Source organism: Palaemon carinicauda, chromosome 32 (assembly GCF_036898095.1).
Source record: "Palaemon carinicauda isolate YSFRI2023 chromosome 32, ASM3689809v2, whole genome shotgun sequence".
NCBI classification, from domain to species: domain Eukaryota; kingdom Metazoa; phylum Arthropoda; class Malacostraca; order Decapoda; family Palaemonidae; genus Palaemon; species Palaemon carinicauda.
The window spans coordinates 73,878,516-73,898,464 of NC_090756.1; the positions used below are offsets into that span (position 1 = coordinate 73,878,516).

The window sequence follows — 19,949 nt, forward strand, 5'->3', positions numbered from 1 at the left end:
ATTGAAGGAAGGGTGCTTCTTGCTGAGAGCCGACACCTTGGAGCTAGAGAAGGCCCTCTCCTTCAAGGTTTTGGTAAACAAGGCTTGGGCCTTGGGGAGGTCCATAATGATGACCTCTTTCGGCTCTGTTTCTTCTTTGGAAGAAGGTTCCGTCCTCAGGCGGACTTAACAATCCGGATAGGCCCCTTTGCTGGGCCAGAACTCCACATCATCTACTGGGACAGTACCCAGTTTTTTGGAGAGGAATATCTTTCCCCTGACATCGGCATGTGCTCAGCATACCTCCAAGGATTGATGTCAGAAAAGGCGGGAAGTTCATTGATGATTAGCTTCTTGGGGGCTAAATGCGTAGACACGAGCTGGTGCATTTCAGTCCGTAGAGAAGCCTCCTTCTCGGACGACTGCTTTTGCATGTCCTGGAACATGGACAAAAGCGAATGCAGCGTATTGGTGATCGAGTCTAGATGGGGAGCGGAAGAAGGAGTCAACGGAACAGGGCCAGCCACTGTAGCCGAAGAAACCGAAATCGTTTTGGCTTTCTCTTCGTCGTCTTCAGGAGGAAAAATAGTTTCTTCCTCCAGTTCTTCCACTAGGAGACTACGTTCAGTCTCCTCGGAGACAACTGACATGTTGTCTTCTAAATGGATGTCATTCAAGGCATCGGATACATCAGATTCTACCTGAATCTGGACGAGGGGAATCTCAGGTTGAGCCTGGGGAACAATTGCATCCGAAGATGCCCTAGGGAACAGACAAACCTTCATCTTCTCATTATGAAGATATGGGCCAGAGGTGTTCTTCTGAAAACCTCTGACCCATTTTCGCAGCGTATCTTTTGCTGCATCCCTTGACTCTGTGGACTTCTGATCATCAAAAGCCTCTTTTACCAGTTTGTCACAAACGGTACATACCTTTGGGTCCCAATACTTCAGAGATCCCTTTGTAATTGCGCAGCGCGTGTGGGTCCTGCACATATCATGGCCGCAGAAGTTCTTACTGCGGACCTTGCAGAAATGGTTCCCGCACTCGGGATGCTCCTCCTGTTAAGAAAGAAAAGCATATAAGTATTCGGTGAAAATCTCAGATTTCATCCTACAGATTCATAAATTTTTATTTAGCTTAGGATAGTGTAAGCTAGAAAAAGGGAAAGACACCCACATGTGCCTCCTGTCCAGCCCATTGCTATGACCTCCTCCAATATTGAACAGTAAATTCTTGATGAATTATATGGGAAGATAATATCCTTGGATATAAAGTGTAATCTTAACACTGTATTCCAGGTTAAATATTGGGGAATTTTTAATAATGGATATCATCCATTAATTAAGCAGAGAGAATCGCTCTCTAGATGTGGTGGTCTCACAATAGGCTGCCCATGAAGCACCTTGTAGGTTGGAAAAAATTTTTGTATAGGCTACAGTACAGACCATTGCCGTCAGTACTGTGTGCCTGCCGGCATACGCCAGCATTGCCCTGGGCTATTGAAGGTATGTACTGCCTTCAAGATAAGGGGCAGCAGGTCGCCGGCAGTTGCTCCGCTGCCGGCAGCCGGAGGGTCCCTCTATCAAGGTGGACCCGCCGCCAGGCGGCGGAAAAAGTCTGTAGACTTTGGATGACCGGCCGCCGGCAGTCAATATGGTTGCCGGCGGCCGGCCAGAGTGTGTGTCGGTTGCCGTTGGGTCGCCGATCAACAGTACCCTATGGTAAGTGGCGGCAGAGCAAACTGACGGCGGACAGTCGTCCGAGATGGCTGCCGGCAGTCGGCCCAGGGTTGATGAAAGATAAAGAAAAAGCATGGATGGGGGGAAAGCAAAGGCTCAGCCTTGCAGACCTTCATCCAGAATGAGGGTTCATATGGAAGGGGGAATATATTTGGTCTTCCATCCAACAATAGCCCATCCATATAGTAGTAGGGTCATGGAAGGCAGTCCAAGGGAGGACTGAAGAACACTCTAAAGAAGGAGGAGGATCCCTGCTGGCAACAGGGAACCTCAAGCCAATTCCACCAACTACCCATAGGGTCGATTGTAGAATGATGGCCAGGATGTGTGAAGGCTAGGCCAACACCAAAGGACAGCAGGGGAGGGGCAAGGGTCCTGTAGGTGAGGTAACACCTAGAAGGCACTACCTAACCTAAGAGATTCTGATCCGTAGTAAAGGATCTTAATGGCCAGGGAATTCAATTCCCCAGGTTGGGTTAGTCTTAAGGGGGGTACAGAATCTAGTGCCGGAGACCTTAGGCAAGGGAAGAATTCAATTCTTCTCCCTAGGACCTGCTGGTACAGGACTGTCTGCTAGGCCATGGAAAGGAGGAATTATCATATAAAGCCTTCAGGGTATGGCCTAGGGAGGTTTAGCCTCCTGCATAGGCAACCTAACCTGACTTGAGAAATCATTTCACCAAGACGAACGGTTGTCAATGACAGACATTCTACTCTGGTGTCCCGTTCTAGGCTCAAAACCGACTCAGTGGTTGAGAGAAAGAAATGGGAGCACCCCGGTAAAGATTTGCCAGAACACAGTTCAAGGCAAAGCCAACCGGAGTTAGCCTAGGCTAGTCAGAGGGAAGAGGAATTGCTCTTAAATCTCGCAAGGAGATTGGTATCGACTTAAAAGGTAAAGGAGGTGATAGTCTCCACTTAAAAGATGATACAAGGGCAATTGGGGACATGTATGAAAGTATACTAAAGCCCCTAGGCTGATAGCCTAGGCGCAGTGAGAAGCGGTCACCGAAACTCTCTCAAATACTATCTTGGAAGAGGAAAATTTTTATGCAGTAATATCTTAATTGTATAAAATATTGCCTGAGCTTCAATAAAATTTTACCAGGAAGGTTATATCATGCATGAAGTGTGCAGGTGCCTAAGCTATGAAGCCTAGCACTCGTGGGGCTCGGTCATAATTCAGCCAAATCCACGACAACAAGGGCATAATATAAAAATCCCTAGCTAATTTGCTAAATAGCTAAAAGTTATTAAAGCGAAAAATGCCGGGAAATTCGTTCTGGCTGGCAACAGCTCTTGTTACTTTAATTAAGATCTTAATTCAAGGAAAAAACTGGCAAGAGCTTACATTTATACAATCCAAAGATAATACTTAAGTTTCCAGAGGCAGATGAGGCTGAAGAAGACATCATCGCAGCAAAACAAACCAAAATAGCAAGAGATAACACGGGATAAACACCGGTCTAAGGCGCTACAATAGAAAGAATGACTAGATGGCGCCGCGCAGAGGCGGGCTGGCGCCCAATTACAGTACAGTAGGAGTGTTGCCTTAATAACGGCTCTCCTATAATTCTTGCCACTTTCCCCTCTCGAAGCGTAAACACTATTAGGGGTCTAGATAGCTATGCGACGTGTCAAGAATATGTCCTCTGATATCATGCGATATCCCTTTCAAAATATATAAGGGATACTTGCTCCAGGAGTTAGAATTCTAGATACCTTTAGTAAATTCTCTGGGATATATCACTTTAGTCAAATATAACCAAGGAAGCTACTAAGAAGGAACTTCCATCAGGACGACATGGCCTGAGCCCCAAAAAATCAGATGCCACTGTTAATTCAGCAATAAAATTACAAGAACTTGACATTGAACTCCATGATAAGTATTATGTACCCATCATACAGCATTGTATCGTAACAAAGTATGAAACCATTTGGAATAGCAAATATTAAAATGATAAATTAAAACTAGTAAATCCAATTGCTTTTCTTCTTCTGAATCATCAGACCAGAAAGACAAACTTAAATCATTTTAGCAAGACTGCATATCGGGTATACAAGATGGACCCATGGCTTTTTTTAATGTATATACAGAATACATATAATGAAATGATTCCCAATTATAATGAATGTGACCTAGTTTTAATGATCAAGCATATTTTTTTATGAATGCAAAGCTTTTATTATTATTATTATTAATATTATTGTTATTATTTTTATTATTATTATTATTATTATTATTATTATTACTACTTGCTAAGCTACAACCCTAGCTGGAAAAGCTTGGTGCTATAAGGCCAGGGGCTCCAACAGGGAAAATAGCCCCGAGAGGAAAGGGAACAAGGAATAGTAAAATAATTCAAGAATAGTAACAATATTAAAACAAATATTTCCTATGTAAACTAAAAACTCTAACAAATCAAGAGACAGAGAAATATGAAAGAATAGTGTGCCCAAATGTACCATCAAGCAAGACCACTCTAACCCAAGACAGTGGAAGAGGCTATGGCACTTCCCAAAACTAAAGAACAATGGTTTGATTTTGGAGTGTCCATCCAGAAGACCTGCTTACCACCCTCTCCAAGAGGGCAGTGGCCCCTGAGCAATTACAGTGCAGTAGTTAACCCCTTGGGTGAAGAAGAATTGTTTGGTAATCTCAGTGTTGTCAGATGTATGAGGACAGAGGAGAATCTGTATAGAAACGGCCAGACTATTTGGTGTATATGTAGGCAAAGGAAAAATGATTTGTAACCAAGGAGAAGAATCCAATGTAGTAGTGTCTGGCCAGTCAAAGAACCCTATAACTCTCTAGCGGTAGTATTTCAACGAGTGGCTGGTCCCCTGGCTAACCTACTACAAAGACATTTATGTTTTGATCAGAAAACATTTTGTGACATTTTATCAGATTCTGAGATTTTTATTTTTTATTTTTGAATTTTACGGAGAAACATAGATTTAATTTTTGAAATTTGAATTTTTATTTATCAGAATTTTTCATCTCTGATTGGTTTTTTTTATTAATATGTATTTAATATATATATATAAATATATATATATATATATATATATATATATATATATATATATATATATATATATATATATATATATATATATATACATATATATATATATATATAGATATATATATATATATATATATATATATATATATATATATATATATATATATATATATATATATATATATATATATATATATATATATATATATATATATATATATATAGCTATATTTATATATGTATATATATATATATATATATATATATATATATATATATATATATATATATATATATATATATATATATATATATATATATATATATATATATATATATATATATATACAAATACATAGAGACAACTTTGTCAGTTCTAGCTTCCATTCAAGATAATGAGTGGATGTTCTCAGTATTTGTTTTGTAGTCCTGGCAAATCCTTTAAAAGATCGAGAAGGCAGAATTAACTAATCATAATCGTCTCAGTTGGGGAATTCTAATAATTGTAAACAATTCTCTTCGACTCAATCCTATATTTGGTGATGGGGATTGGGTTAGTTTTCTTTTCAAGCTTTTTGATAAAGAGAAGATTGCGAACACATTTCTCAACCTATGGAGAATATCAGAGTTGCTCAACCAGCAATAGGTCAAAAGTGTTTAAATCTCCTAAGGTTAACATCTTCCTTAGAGAAATTTGCACCTCCTGTCTGACTGAGATTGACACTTACAGTTTTTCCTAAAGCTGTGAGGGGGACAGGTCATTAGACCCCCCCCCCCCCAAGAAAGTTTTTATTTTGGTATATAGAGAGCTGCATTTGGTGTTAAACTAGTGAAGCAATTGAGAACTTCTCTCTGGTATCAGCCTCAAATATTCAGTCCCTGACTTCTTGTTATTTGTAGATGTATCTACGAAAGGATGTGGAGCAACCCTGGACAATCATATGCTTTCTGGAATGTGAATCACAACCAAGAAGAGGCTCCATATTAATTGTGTAGAGCTATTACCCATTCTAAAATCCCTGTCAATGATGGATAGTCCAATAATAAATAAGACACTCTGTGTACTCATAAAACTCCACTGCATTTTGTTATGTGAAGAACTTGAGGCATCACATTAAAGCCCTTATTTCTCTTAAGCTCAAGAGCATTTATTTTGTACAGAATGCAAAAATATTACTTGATCACATTTTCTGTGGAATGATGAAAATTTTGTTAGATAAATCGAGTAGAAAGAATCAACTCCTTCTCACCAAATGTTTTCTTTATCCTCAAATATGAATACAGTTTTGGTAAAAGCAAGAGAAAACCTCATATGTCATTGTTCGCCAAATACACCAATGGAAAGGGTTTTACATCTATATTGGTTCCTATACTACAGTACACAGATTTGGGTCTTACCAACATTACAGTCATTAAAGATGTTGAGTTCTATCTTATGGAAATTTAACGTAGTCTGAAAGTTCTTGTTGGGTCCTCGGTTGTATCCTATTGAGTCACCTAAGATTCAGAGAACTCTCCTTGAATACTCTCTTTCTAGTAGCCCTCGGGTTAGTCCAGGGCTGCAGATGGTTAAGAAATAACAATCATTTCCTGCAATTTAGGCTTTAAAGCAGAAGGGGCAATTATGTATTTATCACCATCTTTTAGAGTCAGGAATGATTTGTAAATCAAGATTTTTTTTAGTATTAAGATAATTCTCATTACATGTCAGAGAATGCTATGACCTTGTTCATGCAAGGAAATTCTTAATATATATGAAAGAATGTTATGTTCTTTTTCATGCAGAGTTTAATCGTAGATGTTTGTTGTAGATTAGAAGTGAACCGTATATTCATACTTTTCATAGAGAAAGGGTTACTTTTCTTAATTCCATGAAAAATCTTTCCATACAAATGATAATGAGTGTGAGCCAGTGGAGGTGTAACAATTTCTGCTTCTTCCTATACTTGAAGAAAGTTCATATTGACTTGACAATTTAGCCTTAAAAAAGTAATATATTTGTTTTATTTTTTAGATTTTTACATAGATTATATTAGGTAGAGAATTAAGGGTTGAGTTATGGAACTTAAAGTTTATTTGGTCAGTACTTTTAACTTCTTTAATGTTCTTTCTACTAGCCTTAATTTGATTTTCATTGGTGGAAGTGCTTGTAGTTGGATGATACTCTAAAGGTAAAGGGATTCCTCAACTATGCAAGTGGTCTCACATGCTACTGGAATTATTGAAACTACCAGGTCTCTATCAATCCCAGATTGCCACGGTAAAAATTTTCTGACTACTCCTATGGCTTGCTAATACCAACAATTTGGACAGTGTGGGAATCTGTTCAGTAAATGTTTGGTAAGACTCACTGAAAGAAACAAATTTTTCAAGATCTGATTTATTATTTCATTACCTTCCCAGCATTCATTGAATCCTTCCATATTTCCTGCATCTACTGGTATGAAACGATGTAGGGATACAAGACGCCGACCTCTAACAGCTATACAGTGTAGTAGTTTTCGGCACATAGGTATAGGAGGGTTAGTCATACAAACTCACCACTATCTTATCATTTTAGAGTTTGTCGACCAAGCTTCACTTACAAAATGTATAGCACAATTAATGTCAGATGAAAATTTGATTTATGCAATTTATCTTTAAATTCTTTTTTTAACATTTTGCCATTCAGATATCCCAGCTAGGTATGCGAATTATATGTTTCTAATAGGCAGACAAAGATGTAAGCATTTTCTGTCTATTCCAGAGACTGGCCAACATAAGTTACTGCAGCATATTTTTCGAAGACATATGAAGCCCAAAAAGCAGCATGAAGTAGCTCGCTTAGCATATATTGCTGGACAAGTTGCTCGCTGCGTCTGTAATAATGTGATGGTTGATGTTGGTTCAGGCCAGGGACATCTTTCCAGATTTCTGGCATACGGTCATGATGTAAGAGTGTTATGCATAGAAGCTCAAGATGAATTCATCCGAGGTGCACAGTAAGTACACTATGCTGATAAGCTTTTGAAAATTCTTTATATGCTCAGATACAAAAGAAAATATATTTCATAGGGTCTTTTTATTCGACAAAGGAAGAAAAATTACTACCTCAACAGTTGGTAAACTATTTCAGTACAGGTAACAGCATTAGTTATTATGTGAGGATTTGCTTCTCCCTATTAGTAGGAGAGACATGCGTTGCTACTCTGACATCCCTAGTAAAAAAAAAAAAAAAAAAAAAAAAAAAAAACCCTGGGGAATGCTTTGAGTTGGCTTCTCTATTGTTACTGGCCCAAGAGGGATGAGCTTCACACTGACTCACTGTAGATTCTTGATTTTTGTCAATCTTTACCACTAACTTTATTGTTCCATCAAACATTTTTCTCAATCTTTACCACTAACTTTATTCTTTCATCAAGCTTTGTGATCTAATTTATTTGTATATACCGTAGATACAATTGATATAATTTCATTCATAATATTGGGTTTTCATTGATTCTCGCGGCATCCTCTTTTATGATCGGTACACAATGCTCCGTTCTTGATCTCCTACCTCTTCTCATGATCTTTCCCTTTCTTTTTTACTTCATATACTGAAATTTATGCAGTATATTTCTGTTGTAATAACATGATATCCCATATAATAATAATAATAATAATGATAATAATAATAATAATAATATTGATAATAATAATAATAATAATGATAATAATAATAATAATAATAATAATAAATGTAAAAAAGGGGTAGTAGCAGAACAGTAATGAAAACCCAAACAAATATACACAGTAACATTATTATTGCCAACTCCTGAAAAATACTCGACACTCACCACATAAAGATGCTATTAATGAAAAATTTTAATAGAGGTTCTAAATAAATGCAACATGTGTTAGTCATTTTTTATAATAATGTATAAAGTACTGATAAAATATCATCATTGTATTTTAGTGATAAGAAAATCTAATCTCTCTCTCCTTTCCTCTTTCTCATTTGACATATATATATATATATATATATATATATATATATATATATATATATATATATATATATATATATATATATATATATATGTGTGTGTGTGTGTATGTATATATATATATATATATATATATATATATATATATATATATATATATATATATATATATATATATATATGTATATATATATATATATATATATATATATATATATATATATATATATATATATATATATATATATATATATATATATATATATATATATATATATATATATATATATATATATATATATATATAATGAGAAAGAGGAAAGGAGAGAGAGATTAGATCTTCTTATCACTGACGTGCAATGATGTTATTTTATCAGTATTTTATACAATATTGTAAGAAATTACTGACATATTGTACATATTTCGAACCTCTATTAAAAGATTTCTTTAGTAATATTCTTATGTATTGAGTGCCGAATATATATATATATATATATATATATATATATATATATATATATATATATATATATATATATATATATATATATATATATATATATATATGTGTGTGTGTGTGTGTGTGTGTGTGTTTATACTTGTGTTTATATACAACGGATTTTGAGCGAAGCGAAAAATCTATTTTTGGGTGAGATAGCCATGGCGTCCTGATGGAAGGTTCCTTTTTGGTAGCTTCCTTGGGTATATAACTACTAAATATTCCCAGAGAATTTAACCACAGGTTATCACAGAATTCTAACTTCTGGAGCGAGTATCCTAAAGGTTTCCCTTTAAGACATCGTATATCAACAGGGGATGCATGTATTAACGCGCCACATAGCTATCTACACCCCAAACAGAGTTAACACTTCGGTGTGTAGGGGCGGAGAATAGCTGGGGAGCCGTTCCACAGCTAATCTCGTTCGTGGCTAATTTTGGTACTCGAGACGTAAACAAACGGGCGCCATTGCTAAATGACGTCACGTCCGTCCTCATCCTGAAGTAGCAGGGAGGGTCCATCAGGACGCCATGGCTATCTCACCCAAAAATAGATTTTTCGCTTCGCTCAAAATCCGTTTTTTGGGCTCAAGCCATGGCGTCCTGATGGAAGAATACCAGAGAATCAATGTATCGTGGTAGATTTTCCCCTTGTAGTGTAAGTGCCGAGGGCTTTGAACAGGTTAGCATAGTAATCTTAATAGAAGAACCTAGGGAAGAGAACTTCCTGCCCCCCTGGCAGTGAAGTCCCCACGGGCCATGCTGAAGATCAAAGTGGTCATTGAACTCGGAGACAAGACTGAATGGTTGGCATTCATATAGGAACATTCTCAAGGGCAGACAAGTGGTGGTTAGGCACTGCATGTGAATAGAGAATCGTCTGTTCTCTAAGGTATGATGTAAGTAAGTATTCGTGTAGGAATATTACATTTCAGAGGTGAGTATATAATAAGGGTTGAATCCTTAGTAATCTTCATCGAATATAAGAGGAAGGGGATAATAAAACTATGACAGTCGTGTATTTCATAGTATAAGTAGGAGGGGATTGAGACGCACAAGTAATAAAATAGAAATTTTATTTCACAATTGCAGAATATGTTAATTAAATGCAATAAATATGTAAAAGTAATTTACAACAAATTATAATGTACATAGTAATGAAAGACTTGCTCTTGAATCTGAAAGAGAATTTCAAATTATTAGTAGGCACTCGTTCTAGAGGAACGTCAGTCTTTAAAATTAAAACACATCATGCTCTAGGCATGCGGCACTCGTGTGACGAATATGACATTTCACCTGGGAGAAGAACAGTATATGAAAAAGCACTAAGTGTCTTTGAAATCACTACGTATCACGCGAGGGTCAACATAGGCACCCGAGGAGTTAGAATCCCAAGTAACTCAATGTTCTATGCAGAGTTAGGTGCAGGTTTCATAACACTACCTGCGGCTACCACAAAATGTTTGACTTCATGCACTTGTTTCGCATAATGTTTGAAGAAAACACGCGAGGATTTCCAGCCTGTGAAACTCTTAAGGCTTTCGAAATCCATACTCTGAAAGAAATTCAGTGAAGATGCAACTTTTCTAGGATCATGACCGGCGGGTGTACTGTCAGGATCCGCTCTGCGAATGAAGTAGGTGATTTTCGCTCTTAGTTGTTTCAGTGACAGGTCGCTGCCCGATGTTTCTCCTTTGAAGAGTTGGCCTCCACCAAAGTCCGAAGTTCTACGAAGATAGACCTTGAGACTCTCTACTGGACATAGAGAGGCATCTTCTTTCAGGGGGCATATTCTCCAAGGGCCCCATCTTTTGGTGGGTAATTCGTTTTTGGCGAGAAACGTCGGATCTGGGAAGAGGGTAAGGTCACCTGAATCTGTAAACAAAATGTGGTCCTCGTCCCTTGATTATGCCACTATTTCGCTGACTCGGGCTCCTGAGGCAAGAGCAAAAAGAAAAATAACTTTTTGAGTCAGATCCTTGAGAGGGCACGAATCATTGTCCAAGTTGGAGGCAAAATGGAGCACCTTGTCCAGGGACCAGGAGATCGGTTTTGGTGGGGGTGCTGGGCGTAGACAAGCGCATGCCTTCGGCAGTTTATTGAAGATGTCGTTGGACAGATCAATCTGGAAGGCATACATCAGTGGTCTAGTCAAGGCCGATTTGCAAGTAGAAATCGTGTTGGCTGCCAAGCCTTGTCCATGAAGGTGAATGAAGAAGGACATGCAAAAATCGATGGTGATTTCCGTAGGATATTTTGCCTTGACGAATGAGACCCATTTTCTCTAGGATGATTCGTATTGCCGTCTTGTGGATTCGGTCTTGTATTCCTCGAGGAAGTCGAGACTCTTCTTCGATATCCCGAAACTTTTCTTCACTGCTAGGGAGAGAAAATCATGAGATGAAGGTCCCTGACTTTCAACGATGAAGCGAAGACAGTCGACTTCTGTACTTGCTGGGAGAGAACTGGGCCCGGGAGAGGGATCAGCGTAGGTTGTAGCTCCAGGACTAGGGGGTACCAGTTGCTCCGAGGCCACTTGGGAGCCACTAGGGCTGCTGTTCCTTTGAAGGTTCTCAGTTTGGAGAGGATTTTTAGGAAAAGGTTGGTGGGAGGGAACAGGTAGATCTTGGACCATCTGTTCCAGTCCAGTGACATGGCGTCCACTGCTTCTGCCTTGGGGTCCTCGTACGGGGCCACATATCGAGGAAGTTGATTGTTGTCGCTCTTTGCGAAGAGATCGATCTGAAGTTCTGGGACTTGGTGAGAGATGAAGGAGAATGATCTTGCGTCTAGAGACCATTCCGACTCTATCGGGCTTGTCCGAGATAGAGCGTCCGCCGTCACGTTGCGGAATCCTTGTAGGTGAACTGCAGACAGGTGCCATTTCTTCTTCTCTGCCAGACGGAAGATTGTCCGAAGCACCTGATTTATCTGGGGCGATCTTGAGCCTTGGCGATTGAGACATCGAACTACCACCGAGTTGTCTAGGGTTAGCCGAATATGGATCGAGGGAGGCGGGGAGAGTTTCTTCAGAGTTAGAAGGACCTCCATGGTCTCCAAGATGTTGATGTGAAACGTCTTGAATAGGGGAGACCATGTGCCTTGAGCCTGTTTTTGGTGGGAGTGACCTCCCCAACCCTCCAGCGAGGCGTCCGTGTGGATGTTGAGTGATGGAGGTGGGTGTTGAAGAGGGATGGACCTTTTCAGGGCCTTTGCTTCCGACCACGGCTTGAGGAGCAGCCGAAGTCTGTTTGGGAGCCGTCTCTTGAGGTCTCTTCGAGCGATGGATGCGGAACGTCTCCAGACTCCCGCGGCATCCTTTAGCTGTGCACGTAGCACTGGGTTTGTTACTGAGGCGAACTGTAGAGAGCCTAGAACTCGTCCCTGCTGACGTCTTGAGATCCGTTTGGATTTCAGTAGTCGCTTGACAGACCCTGCTATTTCCTTCCTTTTCTTCTGGGGGATGGAAAGGCGATGTGACTGAAGGTTCCACTCAATTCCTAACCATTGGAACTTCTGAGCTGGAGAGAGGCGAGATTTCTTCGCGTTTATCTTGAATCCCAGGTGTTCTAGGAACTGGGTGACTTTGTTGCAGGATTTTAAACAATCCTCGGGCGATGGAGCCCAGACTAGCCAGTCGTCGAGGTAGGCGAAGCTGTTGAACGATGGCATCCGCCAGCTTTGTGAAGATCCGAGGAGCCACGTTGAGGCCGAAGGGCATGGCCCTGAAGGCGTAGCTTTTCCTTTGGAGTCGAAATCCTAGGTAGGAGGAAGCGTGGTGGTTCATTGGAACTTGCCAATAGGCATCTGCCAGGTCTATGGAGACTGTGTAGGAACCTTGAGGCAGAAGGGTCCTTATCTGTTGAAGAGTCAGCATCTTGAACTTGTTGTTCGCTATGAACTTGTTGAGGGGGGATAAGTCTAGAAGGACTCTGAGCTTGTCGGAGTCCTTCTCGGGGACGCAAAACAGTCTCCCTTGGAACCTGGTTGACTTTACCCTCCTTATCACCTTCTTGTTCAAGAGATCTAGGAAATATTCTTCCAGAAGGGGGGTTGATTGTTGGAAGAATTGCTGGAAGGTTGGGGGTGGTTGAGTCCAACTCCAGCCTAGATCCTTCTTGACGATGCTGTGTGCCCAGGGATTGAAGGTCCAACGATCCTGTAATTGGCGGAGTCTTCCTCCCACCGGAAGCACTTCATTGCTTCTGGTGTCCCGAGGGTTTACTGCCTCGGCCGCTAGCTCCCCTTCCTCCTCTGCCTCTGGAGGGACAGCGAGATGCGTCTCTGCCTGCACCTCTGTTTGAGCCTCTACCTTTGGGACGAAAGGTAGTCGTCTGTTGCTTGAAAGCAGGGGTGAAAACCGGCGACTGTGACAAGACCGGTTGGGTGACCAACTGAAAGGTCTGCTGTGGCTGAGCTGCCACTTGGGGAGTAGCGGGTCCCGGAAACTGCCGTCTCTGTTGACGTTGCTGGGGTTTTTGCTTGGAGGATTTCCTTTTAGGTTGAGGGCCGTCGTCCTGAGAGGATTTCCTCTTCTTCGACATGCCCCACTTGTGGAGAAGGTTCCTGTTCTCCGTGGCGGCCTTGTCGGTGATCTCTTTCACAAGGTCAAAGGGAAAGAGGTGCTTACCCCAGATGTTGGAGGAAATCAGCCTCCGGGGTTTATGTCTCACTGTGGCACTTGAGAACACGAATTCACGACAGGCTCTCCGAGCCTTCATGAAGCTGTACAAGTCCTTAACTACAGTCGCCAAATGCATTTTGGCGAGCACCATGTAGTGATCGGGGACTCTAGTGTCACCGGCCATGACGTCAAGCTGTACCTGGAGGGACATGGATGCGACGAGCCTTTCCTTCGTGTCTTGTTCCCGACGAAGGAGATGGCCATTAAGTTTCGGGAGGTCTTCGTTAAACTGACGTCCAGCAACGTCAGGATCTAGTTTCCCCCACCACGAAAGTATGCTGGACATCTTTCCAGTGTCGAACATCGGGGGGAGTAACCAGGGAGAAGGGTCTGCACTCCTCCAGTGCAGGGCAAGGTTTCCCTTCTTCCACTGCTTTGTGTACCGCAGCGAAGGCCTTTTCCATGAAGGGGAGGATCGCATCATCTGGTGCGACGTAGGTAGGGTGCTTCTTGCTCAGCGCCGGAAGCTTTGAGCAGGTAAAACCCCTACTTTTAAAAGCGTTGGCCAGCATAGCCTGGGCCTTCGGGAGATCGAACACTATCACCTCCTTAGGTTCGGTCTCTTCTTTAGAGGCAGGTTCGGATCGAAATCGGACGCAACAGTCCGGATAAGCCTCAAAACTCGGGAAGAACTCCACTTCTTCCAGGGCAACCGAGCCGACCTTCTCACTGACGAAGATCCTGCCCGTTGCAATAGGCATGTGCTCAGCATACCTCCAGGGGTTGGCGTGCGAGCATGTCGGGAGGTACTTAACCGAAATCCTTTTCGGCTCCTTTGAACTTCCCATGGTCCTGATGTATTCGTGTGTTTCACGGAGTTTCTTGTCCATAAGAGCTTCGAGCATACTGAACATCTCCTGGGCGCTGGATGGGATGGGGTCCGGGGTGGCGGAGGTAGACGGGAGTGATACTTCCGTTGGTGTAGGAGTTGGGGCGGTGGTGGAAGGCGGAGCGACCTCTTGCTCCGACTCGGCATATTCCACTCGGTCTTCCTCATAGTCCAATTCTTCGGCCATGAGGTTCCTCTCCGTGGTCTCCGACACCTCCGACATACGATTCGCGTTGTCGGTATCCAGGCGACACTCGTGCATGGACTGGGCCATGACTACATCTGGTTCCACCGTGATCTGGACGGTGGGGATCTGATCCTTGGGGACCACAGAGTCTGGCGATGCCTTAGTGAACAGCAATGCCCTCAAGTCTTCAGTGGCAAGGTATGGTCCAGTGGCGTTCTTCTGGAAGCCACGCACCCATTTGCGTAGCTTCTCTCGAGAAGGGTCCCTAACCTCCGCTGAGGGAGGGTTATTGAACGCCTCGACCAGGCGGTCCTGGCAGACCGTACAATTCTGCGGGTCCCAAAACTTCAGATCACCTCTCTTGTTGGCACAAGGGGCGTGAGTCCTACACGCCGTGTGCCCATAGAAGTGCGGGCGCTTCACTCCACAGAAGCCGTAGTCGCACTTCACGTACTCCTCCTGTAAGAGAAAGAGAACATGAGTATGGGGGGAGTCATAAGAATGACTTCTATTCTAAGGTTAAATATTAAATGATTAATCTTAAACTTAATATTAAGTGTGATGATCAGAGAATGGGCGGAAATGACGGAGATAGACACATACTCCGTGTAACCCGCCCGACTGGTTACCTTAACCTTATCCATAGGCAATTTGTTTGTGACCGAGGGCACAGGGCAGAATTCTTCATAGATTACCAGGAAGGCAGTGGGAATTCTAGTGGGAATTGCCAAGGATATAAAACTGGGACTGAGGCCACTCAGACCATAGAATTGGGAACGTAGACGGTCCCATAGGGTAACGGTTTCCGGCAACCAGCCGTGCTAAGATACACACAGCATGCTGGAAATTTGTGTTATGCAAGAAGACAGCATGGTTATTAATAGAACGGTAAGATAATACCTATCTATTTATGTAGTCAAACCATCTGGTTGCAATGTAGGGCTATCAGCATGAGATGATAGCTAGTAGAAGGGGTGCAAGTCGCTTTGACGCCTCCGGAAGGCTCCGGCAGACCGACGGCACGCCGGAGGCCGCTCCAGCAGAGTTTCTGGTATTAGGGAAGACAAATATATAAGTCGGGTAATACCAGGATGGCGGCCGCCGGCACAACGGCGGCACGCAGCGGGAAGTGGCGGCTCCGGCAGCCGAAGGTTGCCGGCTTGGTGACAGGGACAAGGAAAGGGCTACAGTGAACCCTCGCTACTTCGCGGTTCGACAATCGCGGATTCACCACTTCGCGGGTTTTCCCATAACCCATATATATATACATATCGCGGATTTTCCGGAAAATTCGAAAATACCGCGAAATCTGAAGACAACCAAATACAATATTTTGTTACCTGTAATTCCATTAATACTGTAATTAGTAATATCTGTTCTTACTGATTGTTCATTGCATTACATATGATATATAATTCAGCACAGAAAGAAATAAGACACGAAAAGAGAATGTGATCATACGATAATTCAGTACTGTATACAGTACGTAGTAAAATTAAATCGAACATGAAACGCAAATCAGATGCAGTCATACCATATTAGAATGGTGTGTACTGTAATGGATGTGCTTCTTTTCCATGAATCTTTTGTATGTATACGTACGTAGTACAGTACTGCATCCAATAATATTCTTTGTTGCAAAAATCACATTTCGAATAAGCGTACGAGAGAGAGAGAGAGAGAGAGAGAGAGAGAGAGAGAGAGAGAGAGAGAGAGAGAGAGAGAGAGAGAGAGAGAGAGGCGTAAAATAGCGTACGTAAAGCTGTATTATTATTATTGTTATTATTATTATTATTGTTGTTGTTGTTAATAAAATTATTATTGTTATTATTATTATCATTATTATTATTATTATTACTGTACAGTATTATTATCATTATTTATTATTATTACGGTATTTACTTAATCTACGTACGTTCGGTATGCGCGGGGCATCTTCTATGAGTAGGTAACCAACGCATCATAGTACTGTAAGACGGGTTGTGATTGGTTCAAGCGCTGATAGATGACGAATCAGAACTCAAGTTTTGTTATCTAGCCTGTGATTGGTGTTTTGCCCGCATCTCCTACCCGCAGCATCAAAGTTCTCGCGGGGCTGGATCGTCCACTCTCTGTTACCGCGTATCGCTGAGTAGACGTTCTTAAGTGTGTGAATCTGTGCTGTGTGCGACTTTTTTAAGTTGAACTTTTTGTTACAGTACTGTAAATCCTACTGTAATGGCTCCCAAGCGTTCTGCTTCTCTTAAGGCTGGTAGTGAGCCTAAACGCCACCGAAGGATGATGACGATAGCTGAGAAGGTTACACTTCTCGACATGTTAAAAGATGGTAGAAGTTACGTGGCCGCCGGCCGCCATTTTGGCATCAACGAATCTACTGTTCGCTATATCAAGAAGGACGAGGCGAACATTAGAAAGACGGCTGCAATCACCTTTAGCAGATCAGCGAAGCGAGTCGTTACAACGCGTAATAAAACAATCGTACGCATGGAAGGTGCTTTAGCTGTGTGGATTGCCGACTGCCGGAAGAAGAACATAGCGTTGGATACGAACACCATCCAAACAAAGGCTTTGAGCTTATATGAGAATTTTGCTGCAAAGGAACCTAAAGACGACGACGGCAACCATGCTGAAGATGATGATGATGCAGATGATCCTCAACCAGGGACATCCACTGATTCCCAGCCTCAGAAACGTTTTTCCGCAAGCAAAGGATGGTTCGCGAAGTTTCAGAAACGCTTCGCCCTGAAAAGCGTTTCCCTGCATGGGGAGTCTGCTTCCGCTGACACTGCCGCTGCTGAAACTTACGTGAACCAGACATTCAAGAATATTATCGCCGAAGGTGGATACAAGCCGGAACAAGTCTTTAATATGGATGAGACTGGCTTGTTTTGGAAGAGAATGCCGTCGCGAACTTTCCTGTTCAAAGAGGAAGCCAAAGCCTCTGGCTTTAAAGCATTCAAGGATCGCGTTACCCTCGTGATGTGTGGCAATGCTGCTGGATTTTTGTTAAAGCCGGGGCTTATTTATAAGTCGAAAAATCCTTGCGCTTTGAAAAATAAAAATAAGAATCTCCTTCCCGTGTACTGGATGCATAATCAAAAAGCATGGATTACGAAGATGCTGACCTCCAACTGGTTCCATCAGTGTTTTATCCCGCAAGTCAGCAAATATCTCTTAGAGAAGGGCTTGCCATTCAAGATCCTTCTCCTTATGGATAACGCTGGTGGACACGCAACTGACCTGTCGCATGAGGGCATTCAGGTTGAGTTCCTGCCACCCAACACCACGTCATTAATTCAACCGATGGACCAGGGGGTTATCAGGGCGTTCAAGGCCCTCTACACGAAGAATACCTTGGCGGACCTCGTTGCGTGTGTGGATGCTGCCCAAGATGACGAGGATGAAGATTTTAACTTGAAGGCGTACTGGCGGCAGTACACCATAGCCACGTGCCTGCAGAATATTCAGAAGGCACTTCAAGAGATGAAACCTGCAACCGTGAATGCGAGCTGGAAGAAGTTGTGGCCCGATATTGTTTACGACGACAAGGGATTTACTCCGTCGGAAATCCAACACTCTGCAATACGGAAATCTGTGCAGTTGGCTGCCATAATTGGAGGTGACGGGTTTGGCGACATGACGACTGAAGACGTCGACGAGTTGTTGGACTGCCATTCCCAGCCCCTAACTGACGCAGACCTCGAAGACCTGACGAAATCGGCAAGTGAGGAAGAGAGTGATACCCAGGAAGAGACCAAAGAAAATGTCGAAGAAACGGGCTTAACATTAGAACGGCTTGCCAAGGCCTGCAACCAGGCGAAGGAGTTGAAAGAAATGTTGCAAGAGTGGGACGAGGATATGGTTCGCTCGATGCAATTCTGCAACAAGATCGATGAAGACATGACTCCCTACAAAATGCTCTTGGATCAAAAAAAGAAGCAGCGGCAACAACTTCCGATCACAATGTTCTTCCAGCCTCGCAAAAAAGAGCCAGTTCCTCCTGCTAGTACGCCTTCGGAAGAAATTGAAGAAGTTTCCCAGGAAGAAGTTGAAGAGGTGTCCCAGGAAAAGACACCGCCGTCTGAAGAGACGTAAAATACTATCATTGGCTGCACAGTAGAACACATCATCAGCTTCATCATCATCATTTCTACTGTGCAGCAAATTCATCGCCATCACCATTCAAGTTTTTCTTCAACTTCTTTCGTGGTGAGTACAGTAACAATCTTTATTTTTTACTTTAATATTCTTACTGTACATTCTAAAACTGTATTTGTGCCTGTTTTATAGTTTAGTACTGTACGTACTGTATGCATTAAGTTAAAGGGAAGGTTTTAAAAGTCTACATGTTGTAACCTATCATATTTTTTTTGTTTAAAATTTACATTTACGTACGTAAAACAATCTCTCTCTCTCTCTCTCTCTCTCTCTCTCTCTCTCTCTCTCTCTCTCTCTCTCTCTCTCTCTCTCTCTTTTTCTCTCTCTCTCTCTCTCTCTCTCTCTCTCTCTCTCTCTCTCTCTCTCTCTCTCTCTCTCTCTCTCTCTCTCTCTCTCTCTCTCGTAAATTGTTTTCCTGCTTTGCTACGTACAATACTGTATAAATTATATTTGTAAGGTAACATATTTTGTAAATGCTTTTACTGTAAATACTGTATGTACTGTATCATTATTTATCACTATCATCATGCGCGTTAAATGCCTTGTTTGTTCTGAGCGTGGTTGTTTACTGAGCGTACACACCATTGTTTCAGGCGGCGTCATAAAGAAAAACATTTCATTTGGAAGTCCTAAGAAAAATACGAAACTAAAACATTGGTAATAAAAAAATCAACATACAGTACTGTATAATGAATATAATCGATGCAAAAACTAACCTATATATATATGTGTACTGTACACTAAATGAGTTTGTTTCTTCATTATGATCAGAGATGAACGTAAACAAAACCTTGGTTCCCATTTTTTATCGTGCTTTTTAGGTGTTTAGGAAACGCATGATATAAAATCGCCTTTAATATTTGTGCATGTTTTAGTTT

General features: G+C 41.7%; 1 protein-coding gene across 1 annotated transcript in view; it reads left to right on the top strand.

The window, feature by feature from the left end:
* Positions 1-19,949, top strand: part of LOC137625660 (uncharacterized) — a 533,194-nt gene that overhangs the window by 124,041 nt on the left and 389,204 nt on the right. The window contains exon 5 of the mRNA XM_068356570.1: positions 7,497-7,731. Within this exon, the coding sequence (XP_068212671.1) occupies positions 7,497-7,731 (235 nt within the window). The remainder of the gene's footprint in view (positions 1-7,496; positions 7,732-19,949) is intronic.